This window comes from Plecotus auritus, assembly GCF_963455305.1.
Source record: "Plecotus auritus genome assembly, chromosome: 2".
NCBI lineage: Eukaryota > Metazoa > Chordata > Mammalia > Chiroptera > Vespertilionidae > Plecotus > Plecotus auritus.
Window position 1 is genome coordinate 95,086,321 of NC_137771.1, and position 16,428 is coordinate 95,102,748.

General features: G+C 43.1%; 1 protein-coding gene across 2 annotated transcripts; it reads left to right on the forward strand.

Annotated features, from left to right (window-relative positions):
* Positions 1-3,736: 3,736 nt before the first annotated feature.
* Positions 3,737-16,428, forward strand: RPP40 (ribonuclease P/MRP subunit p40). Of its 2 annotated transcripts, none has more exons than XM_080657454.1 (8): positions 3,737-3,922; positions 7,359-7,503; positions 9,156-9,224; positions 9,836-9,931; positions 11,738-11,863; positions 13,626-13,824; positions 13,933-14,067; positions 15,492-16,428. In XM_080657454.1, exons 1-8 carry the CDS (start codon positions 3,800-3,802, stop codon positions 15,688-15,690), a joined length of 1,092 nt encoding a protein of 363 aa, XP_080513580.1. In that variant the 5' UTR covers positions 3,737-3,799; the 3' UTR covers positions 15,691-16,428. The 2 variants fall into 2 exon arrangements, with proteins under 2 accessions (XP_080513580.1, XP_080513581.1); XM_080657455.1 differs by lacking the exon at positions 3,737-3,922 and adding an exon at positions 5,809-6,120 and having other exon boundaries at positions 15,492-15,711.

A 16,428-nucleotide genomic window follows, 5' to 3' on the forward strand; every position in this document is an offset into this window, starting at 1 on the left:
TCTGGCCCCCCTGCTCACCTGCTCCACCATCCCGTCGCGGCTGATGCCTGCCATGTTACGCACACGCCCCCTGGTGATCAGCACACATCATAGCGACTGGTTGTTTGGTTGTTCAGTTGTTCCGCCGTTTGGTCTATTTGCATATTAGCCTTTTATTATATAGGATACTAATCATGCTCTGTTAACCATGATTGTTTTGTTCTGATTAAAGAAAGCATATTCTGACTTGGCTGAGAGTTGTATGCTCTGGGACCTGGGAGTTAACCTCGAAATGCTGTGGTTCGTTCTCCTAATCAAAGAACTGCCCATCATCATGGAATGATTAATAACCTTGTTGCCTAAACAGTGGAGTCCTGGAGATGCCCGCCCTTTGCAACCCCAGCCTACATTGCCTGTAATTATTCCCATTTTTATTCCTTTTGCCTACTTCCCCATATAATCTTTGTTCTTCTACCCAATATAAGCAGCTGGCTTAGGGGGCAAAGGGGTAGGGGGACAGGACAGATTTTTGTTATGGTCACTGGGCTCTTATTACTAGTATATATGACCTGCTGCTCTCCCATGCTGCCAGCAATATTGGAAAATAAAAACGCTCATATACCATCCAACCCTGTCTCTGCTTAATTGGCTCAAGTAGTGACAGGCAGCCCAGATCCATTAGCTGTCCAGTTTCAAAAGGAGATGAACAAATACGATATTGCTGCCTTTAGGAAGGCCACCGCTACTTAATTGTGAAGTGAGCAAAAAGCAATGTTTTAAGCATAGTATATCTGAATATAATATTTGTAAATTAGTCTAGGTGCCATATTGTGATTTAGGAAATGGGTAGAATTTTTCTTTTTCTTTTTTGATTTTGAGAGTACAGCGGGTCCTTGGGTTACATTGGAGATCCGTTCCTATGGCACAATGTAATGCGATTTTCGCCATAAGTTGGAACCCACCTACATAAGCACCTACATCACTCACATGGAGCACATGCACAGCAGTAATGAAGTGAAACAGTAAAAAAATTTAAAAGAAAGATAATAATTCTTGATCTTTACCTGTGGTAAATAATAAAAAACATAAAGCACATTTGTACATACATTGAAATGACAGAACTTTTTTTTTTTATAAATAAATGGGAGATGGTGATGTAACCACAAAACAACGTATGTCGAGTCTGATGTAACCCGAAGATTGCCTGTATGTTTATGAAAGCTGGGGTCAGTGAAACAAGGAAGGCCTTAAAATAGAAGAAGCAACAGGGGAGATCTTGGTAGGGATGCTTTGGCTCTCTAGAGACGTTATAAGAAAGAAGTGAGCCAAGGTGGGCTGCTGCTGCCTCCAAAGCGGGCCTTGGAGATAGGTTCAGGGGGTTAGCCCGGGATGAGCTGCTGCCACCCATTGCTCCGTTGGTTGCAAGTCTCATGGGGACCCTTAGAACTTAGGGAGAAAAGGCATGCTTGAGAAGGGGGGAAGAAAGGCATGGGGGTGCTCCAGAGGGAGACTGCCTAGACTTTTTCAATGGACTCACTATGCCTTATAATTTTTCCCATTTAAAATAATGAGAAATAGATTTTCCTTAGCATTTTCTCAGAGTCAGTTTGACATTTTGGGCACAAGTTTGTGACATTAACCACCAGGTGACTTTCCAGCTTCGTCTTAGTTTTAAATTTTTTTTTTTCAAATTTTTATTAAGGTATTATATGTGTACATATCTTACCATTGCCCCCCACCCCCACCCCACTCCCATACATGCCCTCACCCCCCAATGTTTTGCATCCGTTGGTTAATCTTATATACATGCATATAAGTCCTTCAGTTGATCTCTTATTTCCCCCACCTCTCCCTAACCTTACCACTGTAATTTGACAGTCTGTTTGATGCTTTACTGCCTCTGTAACTATCTTTTTGTTCATCAGTTTATAATGTTTTTCATTATCCCCAAATGAGTGGGATCATGTGGTATTTTTCTTTCATTGACTGGCTTATTTCACTTAGCATAATGTTCTCTAATTCCATCCAAGTGCCTACAAATGGTAGTAATTCCTTCTTTTTTACGGCAGCATAGTATTCCATTGTGTAGATGTACCATAGTTTTCTGATCCAGTCATCTGCTGATGGGCACCTAGGCTGTTTCCAAATCTTAGCTATTGTAAATTGTGCTGCTATGAACATAGGGGTGCATATATCCTTTCTGATTGGTGAAGTTTTAAATTTTTTATACTGTGGATGAAAAGGGCCACATGCTAACCTGACTAGCTCAGGGAAGGTCTGCGTGGCCGCCTTGCAAACTCAGCGACCTAAAGCAAACCACAAAGGATGGTCTGAAATTAAAACCTTTTAACTAAAAGCAATTTATGGTGGATAGTCATGTCCTAGGCCAGCATCTTCCCTGACAAAGGTCAATCTTTAATAAAGCCGAGCCTGTCCATTGTCTTTTTGCATCTATAAGAATATATCTTTACAATGTCAAAGTAATTTTCCTTTTTCCAGAGCCCTCAAAGCACAGGCACTGGTCTGTGGAGACCAGAAATCCCCTCATTGTTATTGAGTTAACTGGAGGCCCGGCCTAGTGGGTACAGTCCACCTTCCCCAGCTACCAGCAGCCGGCCCTGCCCCCCGCCACCACCCGCCCTGGCTCCCCATTCCCCATCCAGAGATGGGAGCCTGATGGTGCGGGGAGGGACCGAGAGATGGGCCATTCCTGCCCGCTCACCAGCCCCACCCCCGCCACCTGTTGCCCTCTGTGTGTGGGGTGACTGGTGAGGTGGGGGCCTTGGCCTGGCGCTGCCCGCATCCCCCACCACCCACCCTGGGTCCCTGTTCGCCATCAGCGATTGGAGCCTGCTGGCCAAGGAAAGGGACCGAGAGGTGGTCAGTGCACCTCATTGTGACTGGTCGAGTGATCGTTCTGGTCATTCTGCCATTATGGTCGCTGGGCTTTTATTACTAGTATTTAGGACTAGTGGCCTGGTGCATGAAATTCATGCACGGGGAGGGTGTCAAATAAACTCAGTTTGGATCAAATAAACTCACAAAAATTCTTCACAGGTTTGAAAGTTTTTTACATTGACAATACTAACCTTGTAAATTACTTGACTTTGGTTCTTCCAAATTTTATAGTAAAATTAATGTTCCAGAAAGTTGTACCTCGGGTATTCTGCTGTTTTGCGTCCTCTCTGCACAGAATGGGGGCTGTGCATAATGCAGTCTAAGAAGCGTGTACTTACATAATAATTGGGAGTTGATCAGAAAAATTAAAAAGAAAAATGAATTATCACTGTAACTTCCAACAGCAAAAAATTATTAGGAGGTTCCAAAGGATATTTTAAAGGGATCTTAAAGGTGGTCCCAAAGGCGTCTTATTGTAGGGCTGAAAATAGAAAATGTGTATTTCCTTCCTAAAGAAACTTCCTTAATATTTTGGGGAGAACCAAGAGGGAGGGGGAGCGCTCAGAGGGAGGATGTATGGGAAGAGACAGCAGTTGGGAGAAATGGAGGGCACAGGGAGAAAGGTGGCTTTGAAAAGGCAAGTTCCAGGTTCCCAAGTACCAGGAATTTCCATTTTAGGCAGCGAATTTACAGTGCCAGGTGTCCGTTATTAAGCTTCTGCCTGGGTTCCAAAGAGCCTAGATTGGTGCGCACCGCTACAACCAACCGTACCTGCGAGCCGGACTCCACTAGCGAGGCGGACAAGGATGAAGGGGCGTGGCGAGAAGGGGGCGTGGCGAGAAGGGGGCGTGGCGAGAAGGGGGCGGGACGAGGAGGAGGGGCGGGCACGCCAAGCTTCTGGAAGGCGTGCGTAAGGGAGATCATGGCTACCCTGCGTAGGCTGCGTCAGGTACCCCGGCACTTGCTGGTCTGCGAGAAATCCAACTTCGGTGACGACAAGTCGCGCCACAGGCATCTTGTGGAGACGCACTATCACAATTACAGGGTGAGTCCGGCCGCCTGGGCCGCGGCGCTCGGGAAGTTTGGGAGATCCCGCGCTGTGGTGTCGTGGGTCCCCTCGCGGGGTGCGCTGGGAAGTGTAGTCTCTTAACCGCTTTGAGCCAGTGGTTTGCGAAGCTATAGGACTACAATTCCCAGGATGCGCCGGGCGTGAGGTGGTGTGCTCTTGCCCTGTTCCAAACGCCACTGGCAGGTCCCTTCCGCGGCCCAGGTGCCTTGCATTCCGGGAGGGACTCCCAGCCCGCGACTAGGGAGAAGTGCAGCCGCAGGGAACTTACTTTTGCCCCAAATTGAAGCCAGACTCTCGCCTCCCCATCACCTAATTCCTTCTCCCACAGAGCATCGTGCGGAGTCCAGCCCCAGGAAACTACTTGCTTTTCTATACTGTGTATGGAAACTTTCTACTTTGCCTGCCTGCTGCCCTCTGTTTTCCAGGCAAACTGTGCTATTTCTGCCGCCTTGGGGACATATTCGCTGTGGTGGCCCTGCTAGCAAGCGCAACTTAAGAGTTGTGTGGAGTTGGTAACATTGGCTGTTGTTTCTTGAATGTCACCCTCGCCCTGGCCGCTGTGCTAAGTGGTTAGATTCCTGCTCAAGGGCATGATCCCGTCCTGGCAACCAATCGGTGTCTCTCACATTGTTGCTTCGCTCTCGCTCTCGCTCTCGCTCTCTTTCCCTCCCTCCCTCCATCTCTCTCCCTCCCTTCCTCTCTCTCTCTCCATTCAATTCGCTCTAAAAATCAATGGAAAGAATATCCTGGAGGGAGTATTAGCGAAAACAAACAAAAGTCACCCTCATGGGGTGCGTTCTTCACAGATGTGGAAAGTTGAGGCCTTAATGAGGTTAATCATGGGTTTATTCAGGATTTGCAGAGTAGGGGAGAACAGCCCAAATTCCTGGTCAAGTGTTTAGTATCACTGGGAGGAATTGACCTCCAGGCCAGTTGGCTGTGAGGATCAGCTGTCCCTACGCTGGGAGAAGTTTGGTGCTGGAGACAGCCTTATAGGATTAGACTTGCCAAATTGCAATAGCCTCTGTGCTCAGCTTGGATGGGGTGGAGTCGCAGAGCAGACAGTCTTGGCTTCCCGTCAGCCTTGCCTTTGCGCGCATGCCTCCAGACCTCTGCCTTCCCCGGATCCCAAGCCTCCGCCCGAGAGTCCAGATTCCCCCCACAAGAGCATGGGTCCCCAGGGGCTCGCCTGGAACTGGGGTTCAGTGCATTCCGGAGCCTCCGACTCCCTTCTGCTAGGGAAAGCCTGTGGCAACCTCCGCAGTCTTTGTGCACACTGGTGCGCGCGCCTCCAGACCCCTGCCCGCCGGGGCTCCCCCGGGTCTCCCCCGGGTCTCTGAGTCTCCGGGTGCCTTTCTCTCTACCTGACAGTCCAGACTCCCCCTGTATGAGCCTGAGTCCATGGGATTTCGCCCGGGACTGGGGTTCAGTGCAGTCAGAACTGGGGTTCAGTGCGGTCGGGGGCTTCCTTCCCCCTTCCGCCAGAGAAAGTCAGCCAGGCTCTCAGCCGCCCTTCCTCTCTGCGCGCACAAAGACCCTTTGCCGTACCTCCAATTCTCTGTGAGCTTTTCTCTTTCCTTCTAGTTGTAGAATTTTCACTCAGCCAGCTTTCCTGTGGTTCTGGATGGTGTCCATTCTGTCTTTTAGTTGTAGTTTTGAAATTGTTGTGCGAGGCAGCAGTTTAGGTGCTTACCTATGCCGCCATCTTGGTTTCTCCGAAACTTTGTAGCCTTAAGTGGAGGCCTGGGCTGGCCAGGGTGTGTGCAAAGCTTGGCTTCCTCCATCGCCACAGGCAACCCTAGCCTCCTGCTCTTTCCAGCTCCATGGCTGCCGCCATTTCTGTTTGGATTTATGTATCTTCTATCATTGAAACTTTGTAGCCTTGAGTGGAGGCCTAGGCCGGCAAGGGCAGGGGGAAAGCTTGGCTTCCTCCATTGCTGGGGAAACCTAAGCCTCCCGGTCAAGTGTTTAGTAGGCCGTTTTTACCAGCCTATTTAAGTGACTAGGCCTCCAAAAAGATCAGCCTTAGATGATAATGGTTTAAGCCTTTAGCCCTTTAAGTTAACCAACCTAGTCTTCACTCAGGCTGGACGGGCCAGTTTCTCAGACACCAGTGGCGATCCTGATCCTGGGGAACAGACTGGCGTTCAGGCTTTGGGAGAGCGATTTTCAAGGTGTGGAGCACTTGGGCAACATGTAAAACCGTTAAGTTTAGAATCTCTGCTTTGGATGGGAAGCTCACCACTGCCAGTAGTCAGGGTGTGTACCTTAACTCACCAGGTCTGATCTGTAGAATTTTTCTGTCTATAAAATAGAATGGTCCGGGAACACTTCTGCTTCCATGTGACCTGTTAATAATTGATTCTGAAGGGATAAATTCCTTATGCCCTAAGAGACAGTTCCTTTGATTCAAGCCTGGTACTAGATAAACAGATCTAGGGATATTCAATTGTCCTATATTTCCCTAAAATTTTATTAGAGTAGTAAAAGGAACAGGACAAAATATATTGCTTATTTATAAAAGATACAATATTAACAAGACCTTGCTGCTAAAGCAAGGGTGGGGAACCTTTTTCTGCCAAGAGTCTTGGATATTTATAACATTATTCGCAGGCCATACAAAATTATCAACTAAAAAGTAGCCTGCTATATTTGGTCAAACATTTAATTAACTCACCCTTAATGCCTTGGCAGGGCCAGACCAAATGATTTCTCGGGCCTATACAGCCTGCAGGGCAGAGTTCCCCACCCCTGCATTAAAGTCTTTTTGCTCATTCTCTTTCCGGTACTGTATCTTTGAATACAGAAATGAAAATCTTGAATTGTCAGATTTTTTTCCCCTGAGATTGACAAGTTAATTTATAAGAGTTTTGGCCCAGCTGGCATGGCTCAGTGATTGAGCATCGACCTATGAACCAGAAGGTCACAGTTTGATTCCCGGTCAGGGCACATGCCCGGGTTGCGGGTTCGATCCCCAGTAGGGGGCGTGCAGGAGGCAGCCTATCAATGATTCTCTCATCATTGATGTTTCTATGTCTCCAACCTCTCCTTTCCACTCTGAAATCAATAAAAAAATATTTTTTAAAAAAGTTTTGTAGAGCCGAAACCGGTTTGGCTCAGTGGATAGAGCGTCGGCCTGCGGACTGAGGGGTCCCGGGTTCGATTCCGGTCAAGGGCATGTACCTTGGTTGCGGGCACATCCCCAGTGGGAGGTGTGCAGGAGGCAGCTGATCGATGTTTCTCTCTCATCGATGTTTCTGGCTCTCTATCCCTCTCCCTTCCTCTCTGTGAAATATCAATAAAATATATTTAAAAAAAAATGTTTTGTAGAAATAACAGTCTTCATGATATAGAAACCTGGGTGTTGATCTACATGAAAATAAGACCTGTTTATATTTACACTTTCCAATAGGTTTCGTTTCTGATTCCTGAATGTGGGATACTATCAAAAGAACTGAAAAGCCTGGTCATGGAAACTGGAGCCTATTACTTTGTGAAGAATTTACCTCTTCATGAGTTAATTACACAAGAATTCATCAATACCTTTGTAAAGAAAGGTAAGAAAAACTGTAGTGACTATGAACATGGCAAGATGAAGAAGTACAGTTAGATCTCACAATACAAGGGTTTGTGTTTTTAGTACAGCCTATGGAGATGGTCTATGATCAAGTGCATGCATCACTCTCCCCATCTCTCAGTATTCTCATCTTCTTTCTCATGCTCTTGTTAGGTGGTGGTTTCTGATGACACTTGTCCACAAGTGTTGCATGGGGATATTGTAACAAAAGGATATCCCTCATCTTAAAACAAGGATTAATGAAGAGGAAAGTCTTTTATAGGTGTGTGGCTGCAAAGAACACTGCTCCCAGTAGTTCCTACAACAGCTGTCTCAAGGTTGGCTTCCTGAGGCAACCACAGCTGTTCACAGAGCCTGATACTTGTGGTTTGATGTCTTCTGTTTAGATTTTATGACTCTCACCCTCCTCTGCTCACCTCATTCCCATTCATATCTGCTGGGTTGATTGGTTTATTCCTGTTATTTTCTAGTATCCACTTGTTTGAAATTGTATTTCAGAAAGTCTTTAGGGATACCACCCTCACTCCATAAGTTGCTGCACTGAGAAGTAAGCCACTTACTTATCTGGTTGTAGGACTCGTGTGTGTCCTCTCCAGTGGAGCTGTGAAGGATCTTGGTTACCTGGAACTCGCTCATTCTGATGTTGCTGGGGCTGCTTATGAAGCTGGACGTCTTGTCTTTGCTTTCATCGACATTATTCCTTTAATCTGTTTTGAAGCTTAATCCTACTTTGTTAATAGTGTGGACATAGCAGTGGTAGGCTGTGAAGACCCACATCCCGCGTGGTTCAGGGTTTGGGCTCTGGAGAAGGGCCGCATGCAAATGACAGAGATGAGACAAGAAATAATAATTTGGAAATTGGGGGGTTCAGGCGGGAGCCCAACATAAGAGGAAGGACTCCTTTTGTGCTAGGCCTTGCCATTCTTTTATTCAGTTTGGGATACACCTATAGCCCTTAGGCAGGCAATTCCAGTAACAGACAGACTGTCTTATCAGTAAGGATTTACATGACTGTCTGGTAGGGAAGTTGCTTCAGCTACCATTGTCTCGACTAAACAGCTGGTGCATAGCTCTGACCTTTGCCAGGGCTCAAGGTTCCAGGCTCCTTGTCTACACCTCTCTGCTAGTGAAGACAATGGGCAGCTTCCAACAGTAGGCACTGTTAACACATCTTATCCAATTTAAATCCTTGCAACAACTCTATGAAATAGGCCTATGATCCCCATTTTACAGGTGAGGAAATTGAGCTGGGAGAGATTGAGTTGCTTTCTTAACTTTATACAAGTTCATGGCACATTTGCATCTCAGCCTGGAACCCTGCCTTGTGGGTGTGTACACTTACCTAACAGTCCACTTTGTGCTTCTCTGCCAGTATCCCCAAAGACTCACGCCCCACCCTCAGTCCATCTTCTGCTCGATAGCATTCAGCTTGCACAAACAGGTCTTGGGCAGGGGGTTAAACTAACTGTGCTTGGCCTTTCATGTCCTCCAGGTCAGCGATGACAGGTTTTAGGTGTATTACGTGAGCTGGAGCAGTAATCTCAAAAATTTATTATCATGTAAAAATAATCTGCTAACTTTTTGCAGCAGTGATTTTTTTTCTTAATTTCTCCTCTGGGCTTTCTCTTACAGGTTCATGCTATGCACTATCACACAATACAAATATTGATGAAGACAATACTGTTGCCCTGCTGCCAAATGGTAACAACACTCATCTTTTCTTGGTTAATTAAAAAGGAAATGCATACTGTAAAAAAAAGTCAAATCATACAGATGTATAGAAAGTGAAAGTCCCTGTTTCATCCCCCTTCTTCCAAACTCACTCCCCTTCTTAGAAGGAACTTGTTAACAGGTTGTGTTCATTCTTCTAGACATTTCCCATGAATTTATAAACACACGTAAAGGTGCTTCTTTTTAACATAAATTACATTATAGTATATTATTTCTCAATTTGCCTTTTTCCCAAGCTGTATATAATAGACATCTTTCCATACCAGTGCATATAGTTCTAACGCACTATTTTTAATGTCTCGAAGGTGTTCCAAAAAAGAAGTATATAATGACTTGTTCATTCCTTCTTCAGTAGAAATTTAGATAAATTTTTAGTTTCACTATTATTAATAATATCCTTGTATATGTAACATTTAAACAGTATCCTTGTATTATAAATAAGATGTCTGTATGTATAAATAATATCCTTGTATTATAAATAAAATCCTTGTATGCAATTTATTGCACTGATATCACCTTGCTTTATTTTAGTCGTAAGTCATGTTTTGACATTGCTTTTATGGGAATTATTTGATTTATAGGGAAATTAATTTTATCACTGGATAAAGACACTTATGAAGAAACTGGACTTCAAGGTCGTCCATCTCATTATTCTGGCAGAAAAATAATGAAATTTAGTAAGTATTATGCTTGCTCCATCAGTTTCTAGCAAGGTAGTAATCTTTTCGTGGCAATTTAAATTTAAATGTTTGAATCACCTCTATTCTCTTTGTTCAGAAAAAGTATGGATTTTTCTTGTCTTTTTTTTTTTTTTTAAATATATTTTATTGATATTTTATAGAGAGGAAGGGAGAGGGATAGAGAGCTAGAAACATCGATGAGAGAGAAACATTGATCAGCTGCCTCCTGCACACCTCCCACTGGGGATGTGCCCACAACCAAGGTACATGCCCTTGACCGGAATCAAACCCGGGACCCCTCAGTCCGCAGGCCGATGCTCTATCCACTGAGCCAAACCAGTTTTGGCTTTTTCTTGTCTTTAAAGCCTCTGACTCAAAAGGCTCTCAGTTGGACCACAGGGAGGATAAGATAATGCTACTTCTCTTCAGCTGTAGGCAGCATCTTATAAAGATCATAGAATTAGAATGGTCCTTTAAGTATTTATGTTTTGGCTCAAAAATTTAAAATAATAAAGGTAAGAGTCAACGTCTTGTTATTTTTTTTTAAATATATTTTATTGATTTTTTTACAGAGAGGAAGGGGAGGGATAGAGAGTTAGAAACATCGATGAGAGAGAAACATCGATCAGCTGCCTCCTGCATACCCCCTACTGATCATGTGCCCACAACCAAGGTATATGCCCTCGACCAAAATCGAACCTGGGACCCTTGAGTCCGCAGGCCGACGCTCTATCCACTGAACCAAACCGGTTAGGGCTACAACTTGTTCTTAATAAAGAACTTCCTTTGTGGCTCAGTTGGTTGAGGTCACTGGTTCAGTTCCCAGTCAGGTCACAGATGGGATCCCCAGTAGGGGCATGTAGGAGGCAGCTGGTCAGTGTTTCTCTCATTCATCGCTATTTCCTTCTCTCCCTCTTCCTCTATCTCTAAAATCAATAAAAACATATCTCAAAAGTACAAAAGAAGCATTTCCTTTGATTTGCCCAGGTCTTTGTGGTTACTGGTAGGAATGTACTTATGAGTGAAGAGTTGTCATTCTGCTGGCAGTGTCCAGCTTGAGCCTCAGTAGCAAAAGTTGCCACATCCATAAGTAGATTAGAGTTGACTCTGCCCTGGCTTTCACTTAGGAAAAGTATGAATTAAAAACATCTGTTGCGCCCTAACCGGTTTGGCTCAGTGGATAGAGCGTCGGCCTGCGGATTCAAGGGTCCCAGGTTCGATTCCGGTCAAGGGCATGTACCTTGGTTGCGGGAGGTGTGCAGGAGGCAGCTGATCGATGTACCCAGTGGGAGGTGTGCAGGAGGCAGCTGATCGATGTTTCTCTCCCATCGATGTTTCTGACTCTCTATCCCTCCCCTTCCTCTCTGTAAAAAAATCAATAAAATATATTAAAAAACAAACAAACAAAACATCTGTTGCCCAGCTGTTTGGCTCAGTGGGTGAGTGTCAACCTATGAACCAGGAGATCACAGTTCGATTCCTGGTCAGGGCACATGCCCCGGTTGTGGGCTTGATCCCCAGTGGGGGGTGTGCAGGAGGCAGCCAATCGATGATTCTCCCTCTCCTTTTTCTCTCTGAAATCAATAAAAACATTTTAAAAAATCTGTTATTAGCTCTTAATGCTAGAAATGCCCATTAAAGGCAGAGTTTTGGTTTGGTAAAACAAAGAGAGGGCAAGAAGAACATAATTTTTATTACCCATATAGTTTCCTAAAACTCTGGATTTTTTAATATAATACTTTTTCCACAGTATAAGCTATTTACATATGAATGAAATATTTCTTTCTCTTTCCGTTTTTTAAGTCATTTCCATTGATTTGATGGACTTATCCTTTAACCTGGATTCTAAGAAGTATGAAAGAATATCTTGGTCCTTCAAAGAAAAGAAGCCACTGAAATTTGATTTTCTTTTGACTTGGCATCATACAGGTATGAAGAATCAACTGTGAAATAATACAGTGATTTTGAAATCTAATTGTAATGAGAGGGGAGTAATGAAGAATGGCGATTCATAACTGTGGTCAGGGATATTATGTACACCTACGTGTGAACATCATTAAGGAATCTGCCTTGGCCCCTCTCACATCCGCAGAAATCTGTAGTTCAGGATAACCTAAGCGTGGAGCCAGCTGCCTCCCTCTCCTTGCTTAGATGTAGACCCTGAGATCTGTTTGTTTGTTTTATTTTTGTTTGTTTGTTTGTTTATTTTTAGACCCAGAGATCTTGAAAGTGACTGCTGAGCAGCTAACCTTTATCTCTTTCTCTCCTTCCTTTCTCCAGCTTATCTCAAACAGCTTAATGTTTTAGATGTAATGTTTTAAAATAATACAACTATAGTTATATACACAAACTGCCTATTCATCATTGCACAGTAATAGTCAGGCATGCCATTAGAGGTTGGATTAAATTTGTTGCAGTTTTTAATTGATTAGAACAATAAATTTAATTCAAAATTTGATGGTCACAAAAATGTTAATCTACTTAAAATTGCTGTGCCTTCCTCCTTTTAGAAGTGTGTTTTTGGCACATCATACGAATATAATGAATCAGAGCATCACAATTCTGATGGTGTAGTGCTCTCTTTTGGAGAATAGGGAAGCACAGAGGTCCATTTTAGAAATATGTCCGTCTCTCTGCCCCTCGTGGGAAGTGTCTGGCTGCTGGGTGTTTGTCTTGCATGAATCCTGGCTCTGTAATACTTCAGTGCTCCTCCTCTTACTTATGGTAGAGATACAAGAGGGCAGAGAGATGGACTGACATTTCAGTCACATGAAGTCTTAATTGAGGACCATCTATGCATTGGGTTCTGGATGGCTCTGTGTCCTAAGATTCCCAATTATTTTAAGGGATTGTCAGGAACTATCTGTGATTTTATCCTACTTACAAGCTAAGAAGTTAGCCTGCACAGTCTCATAGATGCTGGCAGAAGTCATGGGTCAGAGACAAATGACTTAATGACTCACAGCAACATCAGTGCCCAGAGTATTAGCATTTGCACAGTCTACCAAGCTCCAGGTCCTCCAGGGAGGTACACAGGGGGCCTGGTGGTGCTGGCCATACATGTTGCAGGAAGGGAGACTGGAGCTTATCTAACGAACTCAAAACTTTCATACTGGGCAGTAAGCCTGCAGACCTTTGCCCTGGAAGGAGGGAAGGAGATAATATTTTCATTAAACTGATCAGCCAACAAGCCTGCCATTTGCTCCAGAGGGAAGCACCATTTCTTCTTCCAAGGATGTTGGAAAATCCTTGAAGATACACTGGATTACTGGATTCAAAGACAACCTTGAATGCGTTTCTATCATCATTCAGTTCCTCTTTCTTTTATAGAGATTGTGCAAATATGTTTCTTTTTCTGTAGAATTCATTAATTTTATTTGTACAAAAGTTATGCTTTTGGTCTTATTTAAGTTGAAATTTTCTTATAGCAAATGATGAAACTAGTATGGGTTGAATCTGAAAGTATATGCTTTTCTGGGAAAAGTGTAAAAGAAGATGAATGTTTATAGAACTTTGGCACATGGAGCTAAAAGCAACTTAAATTATTTTAATTTGAATAAAGCTTTGCACAACTTCCTTCCATTTACTTAAACCTACCTGCTTCCCATAACTCTCAGGTGGGAGGACTAGTTTTGGGGATTCATGGAGCCTGTTTACAATATTCAAAAGGCCTTATATGGTTTGTTTTAAGGTGTGGAAGAATCAGCGATGATGTCATACTTTTCCAATTACGGAATTCAGGAGCATCAGCCAAAAGTAGCAGTGAGCACGATGACAGATCTGCAGTGCCCAGTGCTGCAGAGCAGCAACCTCCGGGGAGAGCCAGGGGCAGCCTGCAGCCCTGGCGAGCTCCTCGATTGGCTGGGCGCCGTCTTCAGTAATGCCAAACTGTGCGTAAGAGGGCTCCTGGGCCTCTAAGGGCTCTGGCTTCAACAGGGTCTTAATATGTTGAAAGTGATCATATGTTGGACATGAATGTGTTTTCTCTTTTGTGACAGAAATAATGAGCCTAATAATTTCATATCAACCTATTGCTGTCCTCAGCCAAGCACAGTGATGGCAAAAGCTTGTTTGTGTACAATCACCGGTTTCATACTTCCAGAGAAGATATGTCTCCTGTTGGAACAGCTGTGGTATGAACACTTCTTGCCTTTTTCATCTTGCTTGTCTGTGCCAACGTGACATTTTAGGAGCAGTGCTACTGTTCCAAATTTCATCGTCCTGTCATACACATTTCCCTTTTTTTCCTCGTTTGGGCTCACAGTGCAGTAATGTTACCATCTTTAATGACGTAATTATTCTTGGTGATGGGAAATTCTATTGCCACATACTTGTCCATATGGAAAGACAAATAACAGAGCGGGATACTTCTTGAAGACAAACTGCTCATTTTTCTAGTTCTGCGGCCCTGGATCACTTTGGTGCAGTTGAAGTTTTAATGTCATTAAGAAAATACCAATACTCTCTGAAAGACATAATCTGCTTTAAATATTGGAGTTCTGCAAAATGTCTAATTTTTAAAGGGGGTGCAAAAAAGGAGTTGACTATCTCTGAATCCAAATCATGTCTAAGATCATTTCCAGCCCTAACATCCTATGAGTCACTGGGCATCAGTAATATGCCAAGGACTGTATAAAGTAGTAGTAGTTTTTTTCATTTGGGGAGGGATTATATAAATAAGTGCTACATTGTATCTATTGTCAGGAAACTCAACTCCTATATTGAAAAGTCTATAAAGTAAGCATAACGTGTCAGGCTTCACTTTGAAAATGTCTAAGGTTGAGGTCTTGATGGTTTTCCTTTTTAAACCCAGCATTCTTTTTCACATGTATTAGTTTAGTACAGTAGGTCCTCGGGTTACGTCAGAGATCCCTTCCTACGGCACGACGTAACTCGATTTCCGCTGTAAGTTGGAACCCACCTACATAAGCACCCACGGCACTCACATGGAGCACATACACAGCAGTAATGAAGTGAAACAGTAAAAAAAATTTAAAAGAAAGGTAACAATTCCTGACCTTCACTTGTGGTAAATAAATAATAAAAAACATAAAGCACATATGTATATATGTCGAAATGACGGAACTTTTTTTTTTAATAAATAAATGGGAGATGGTGACGTAACCACGAAATGACTTATTTTGAGTCCGACGTAACCCAAAGACTGTCTGTACTTAGATTTTCTTCAATAGGAAGGCTTAAATTTTAGAATCCGATAAATTATTTTGCAGGATTTCAGGTAACAGAGACTGAAAGCAGCACTATTATAGGGAGGGAAACTATTATAAATTTTGGGGTTTTTTGTCCTTTGAATCTTACGTGATCTTCCACAATGGAGGTAGGAAAAGCTGAAGTTTGTTTTGTGCATTGTATATTGGTTAACCTTTATTGAGTTCATAATATAGCATCAAGAATTTAATTTGCATCTCCTGATTTTTATAAATAAAAATTAAGGTCTAAGCTTCATTGGAACATCAGAAGTATCACTCTGAATAAGAAAAAAAAGTGAACATTCCTCATTCTTCCTGTTTGTTAAGAATTAATCTTTCTTTTACAGTCGCTACTTTGACGAACCCAAGTTAGCTCCGTGGGTTACGTTGTCGGTTCAAGGCTTCGCAGACAGCCCTGTTTCATGGAGAGAAAATGAACATGGTTTTCAAAAAGGAGGAGAACATTTATACAACTTTGTGATTTTTAATAATCAGGACTATTGGCTTCAGATGGCTGTTGGGGCAAATGATGACTGTCCACCATAAAAATACAAAATTTATAATCATGTTTGTCTATGTTTAATTTTTTCAGATTTCTTAGTGGTAAAATGATTGTGTGTTCACTCAAGGATATATGATGATGACATATCTTAAATAAGCATCTGTTAGCATCCAGCTCTGGGTGTGGGGCCCATCCTGTGACTGTACCGGGGGTCAGTCATCCAGTGAATAATAGCTCAGTTCATTTCTCCCTGTCAGTATAAGCACAGGGGTACGAGCTACTACAAGGGAGAGGGAGCCAGGGACCAGGGGTTATGGGGTCATCGAGTAAGATGTGTGCTCTTACTCAGGTACATGATTGCAACTTTTTCATATAATAGTAAAAAGATATCCTCATATCATACCAGAGCCAGTCCCTGCTTCAAGGGTTGTTCATATATTACCTCATTTAGTCCTCACATCAGTCCTACAAGGAAATAGGCACAGAGTGTAAATAAGCTACGGAGGTCACACTGCTTGTGTATCAGTCAGACTTGATCTCATGCCTGCTGCTTCCGAGTGAGGTGTTCTCTCTCTCCTGTATCTGGATCAGGATAGATATTTGAATACTGTATATTAACAAATTGAAAGAATTATTTTTTTCCAGCTGTATGGCTGATAAAGACCAGCTGAAAACAACTAAAACTTCTGGAATACCAAAAACTGTTATTTAAAGTGTATCACTGAGCTGCAAATACTAGTAAATGGTTCTCAGAGACTAAATAAATAAAAAATATTTAATGG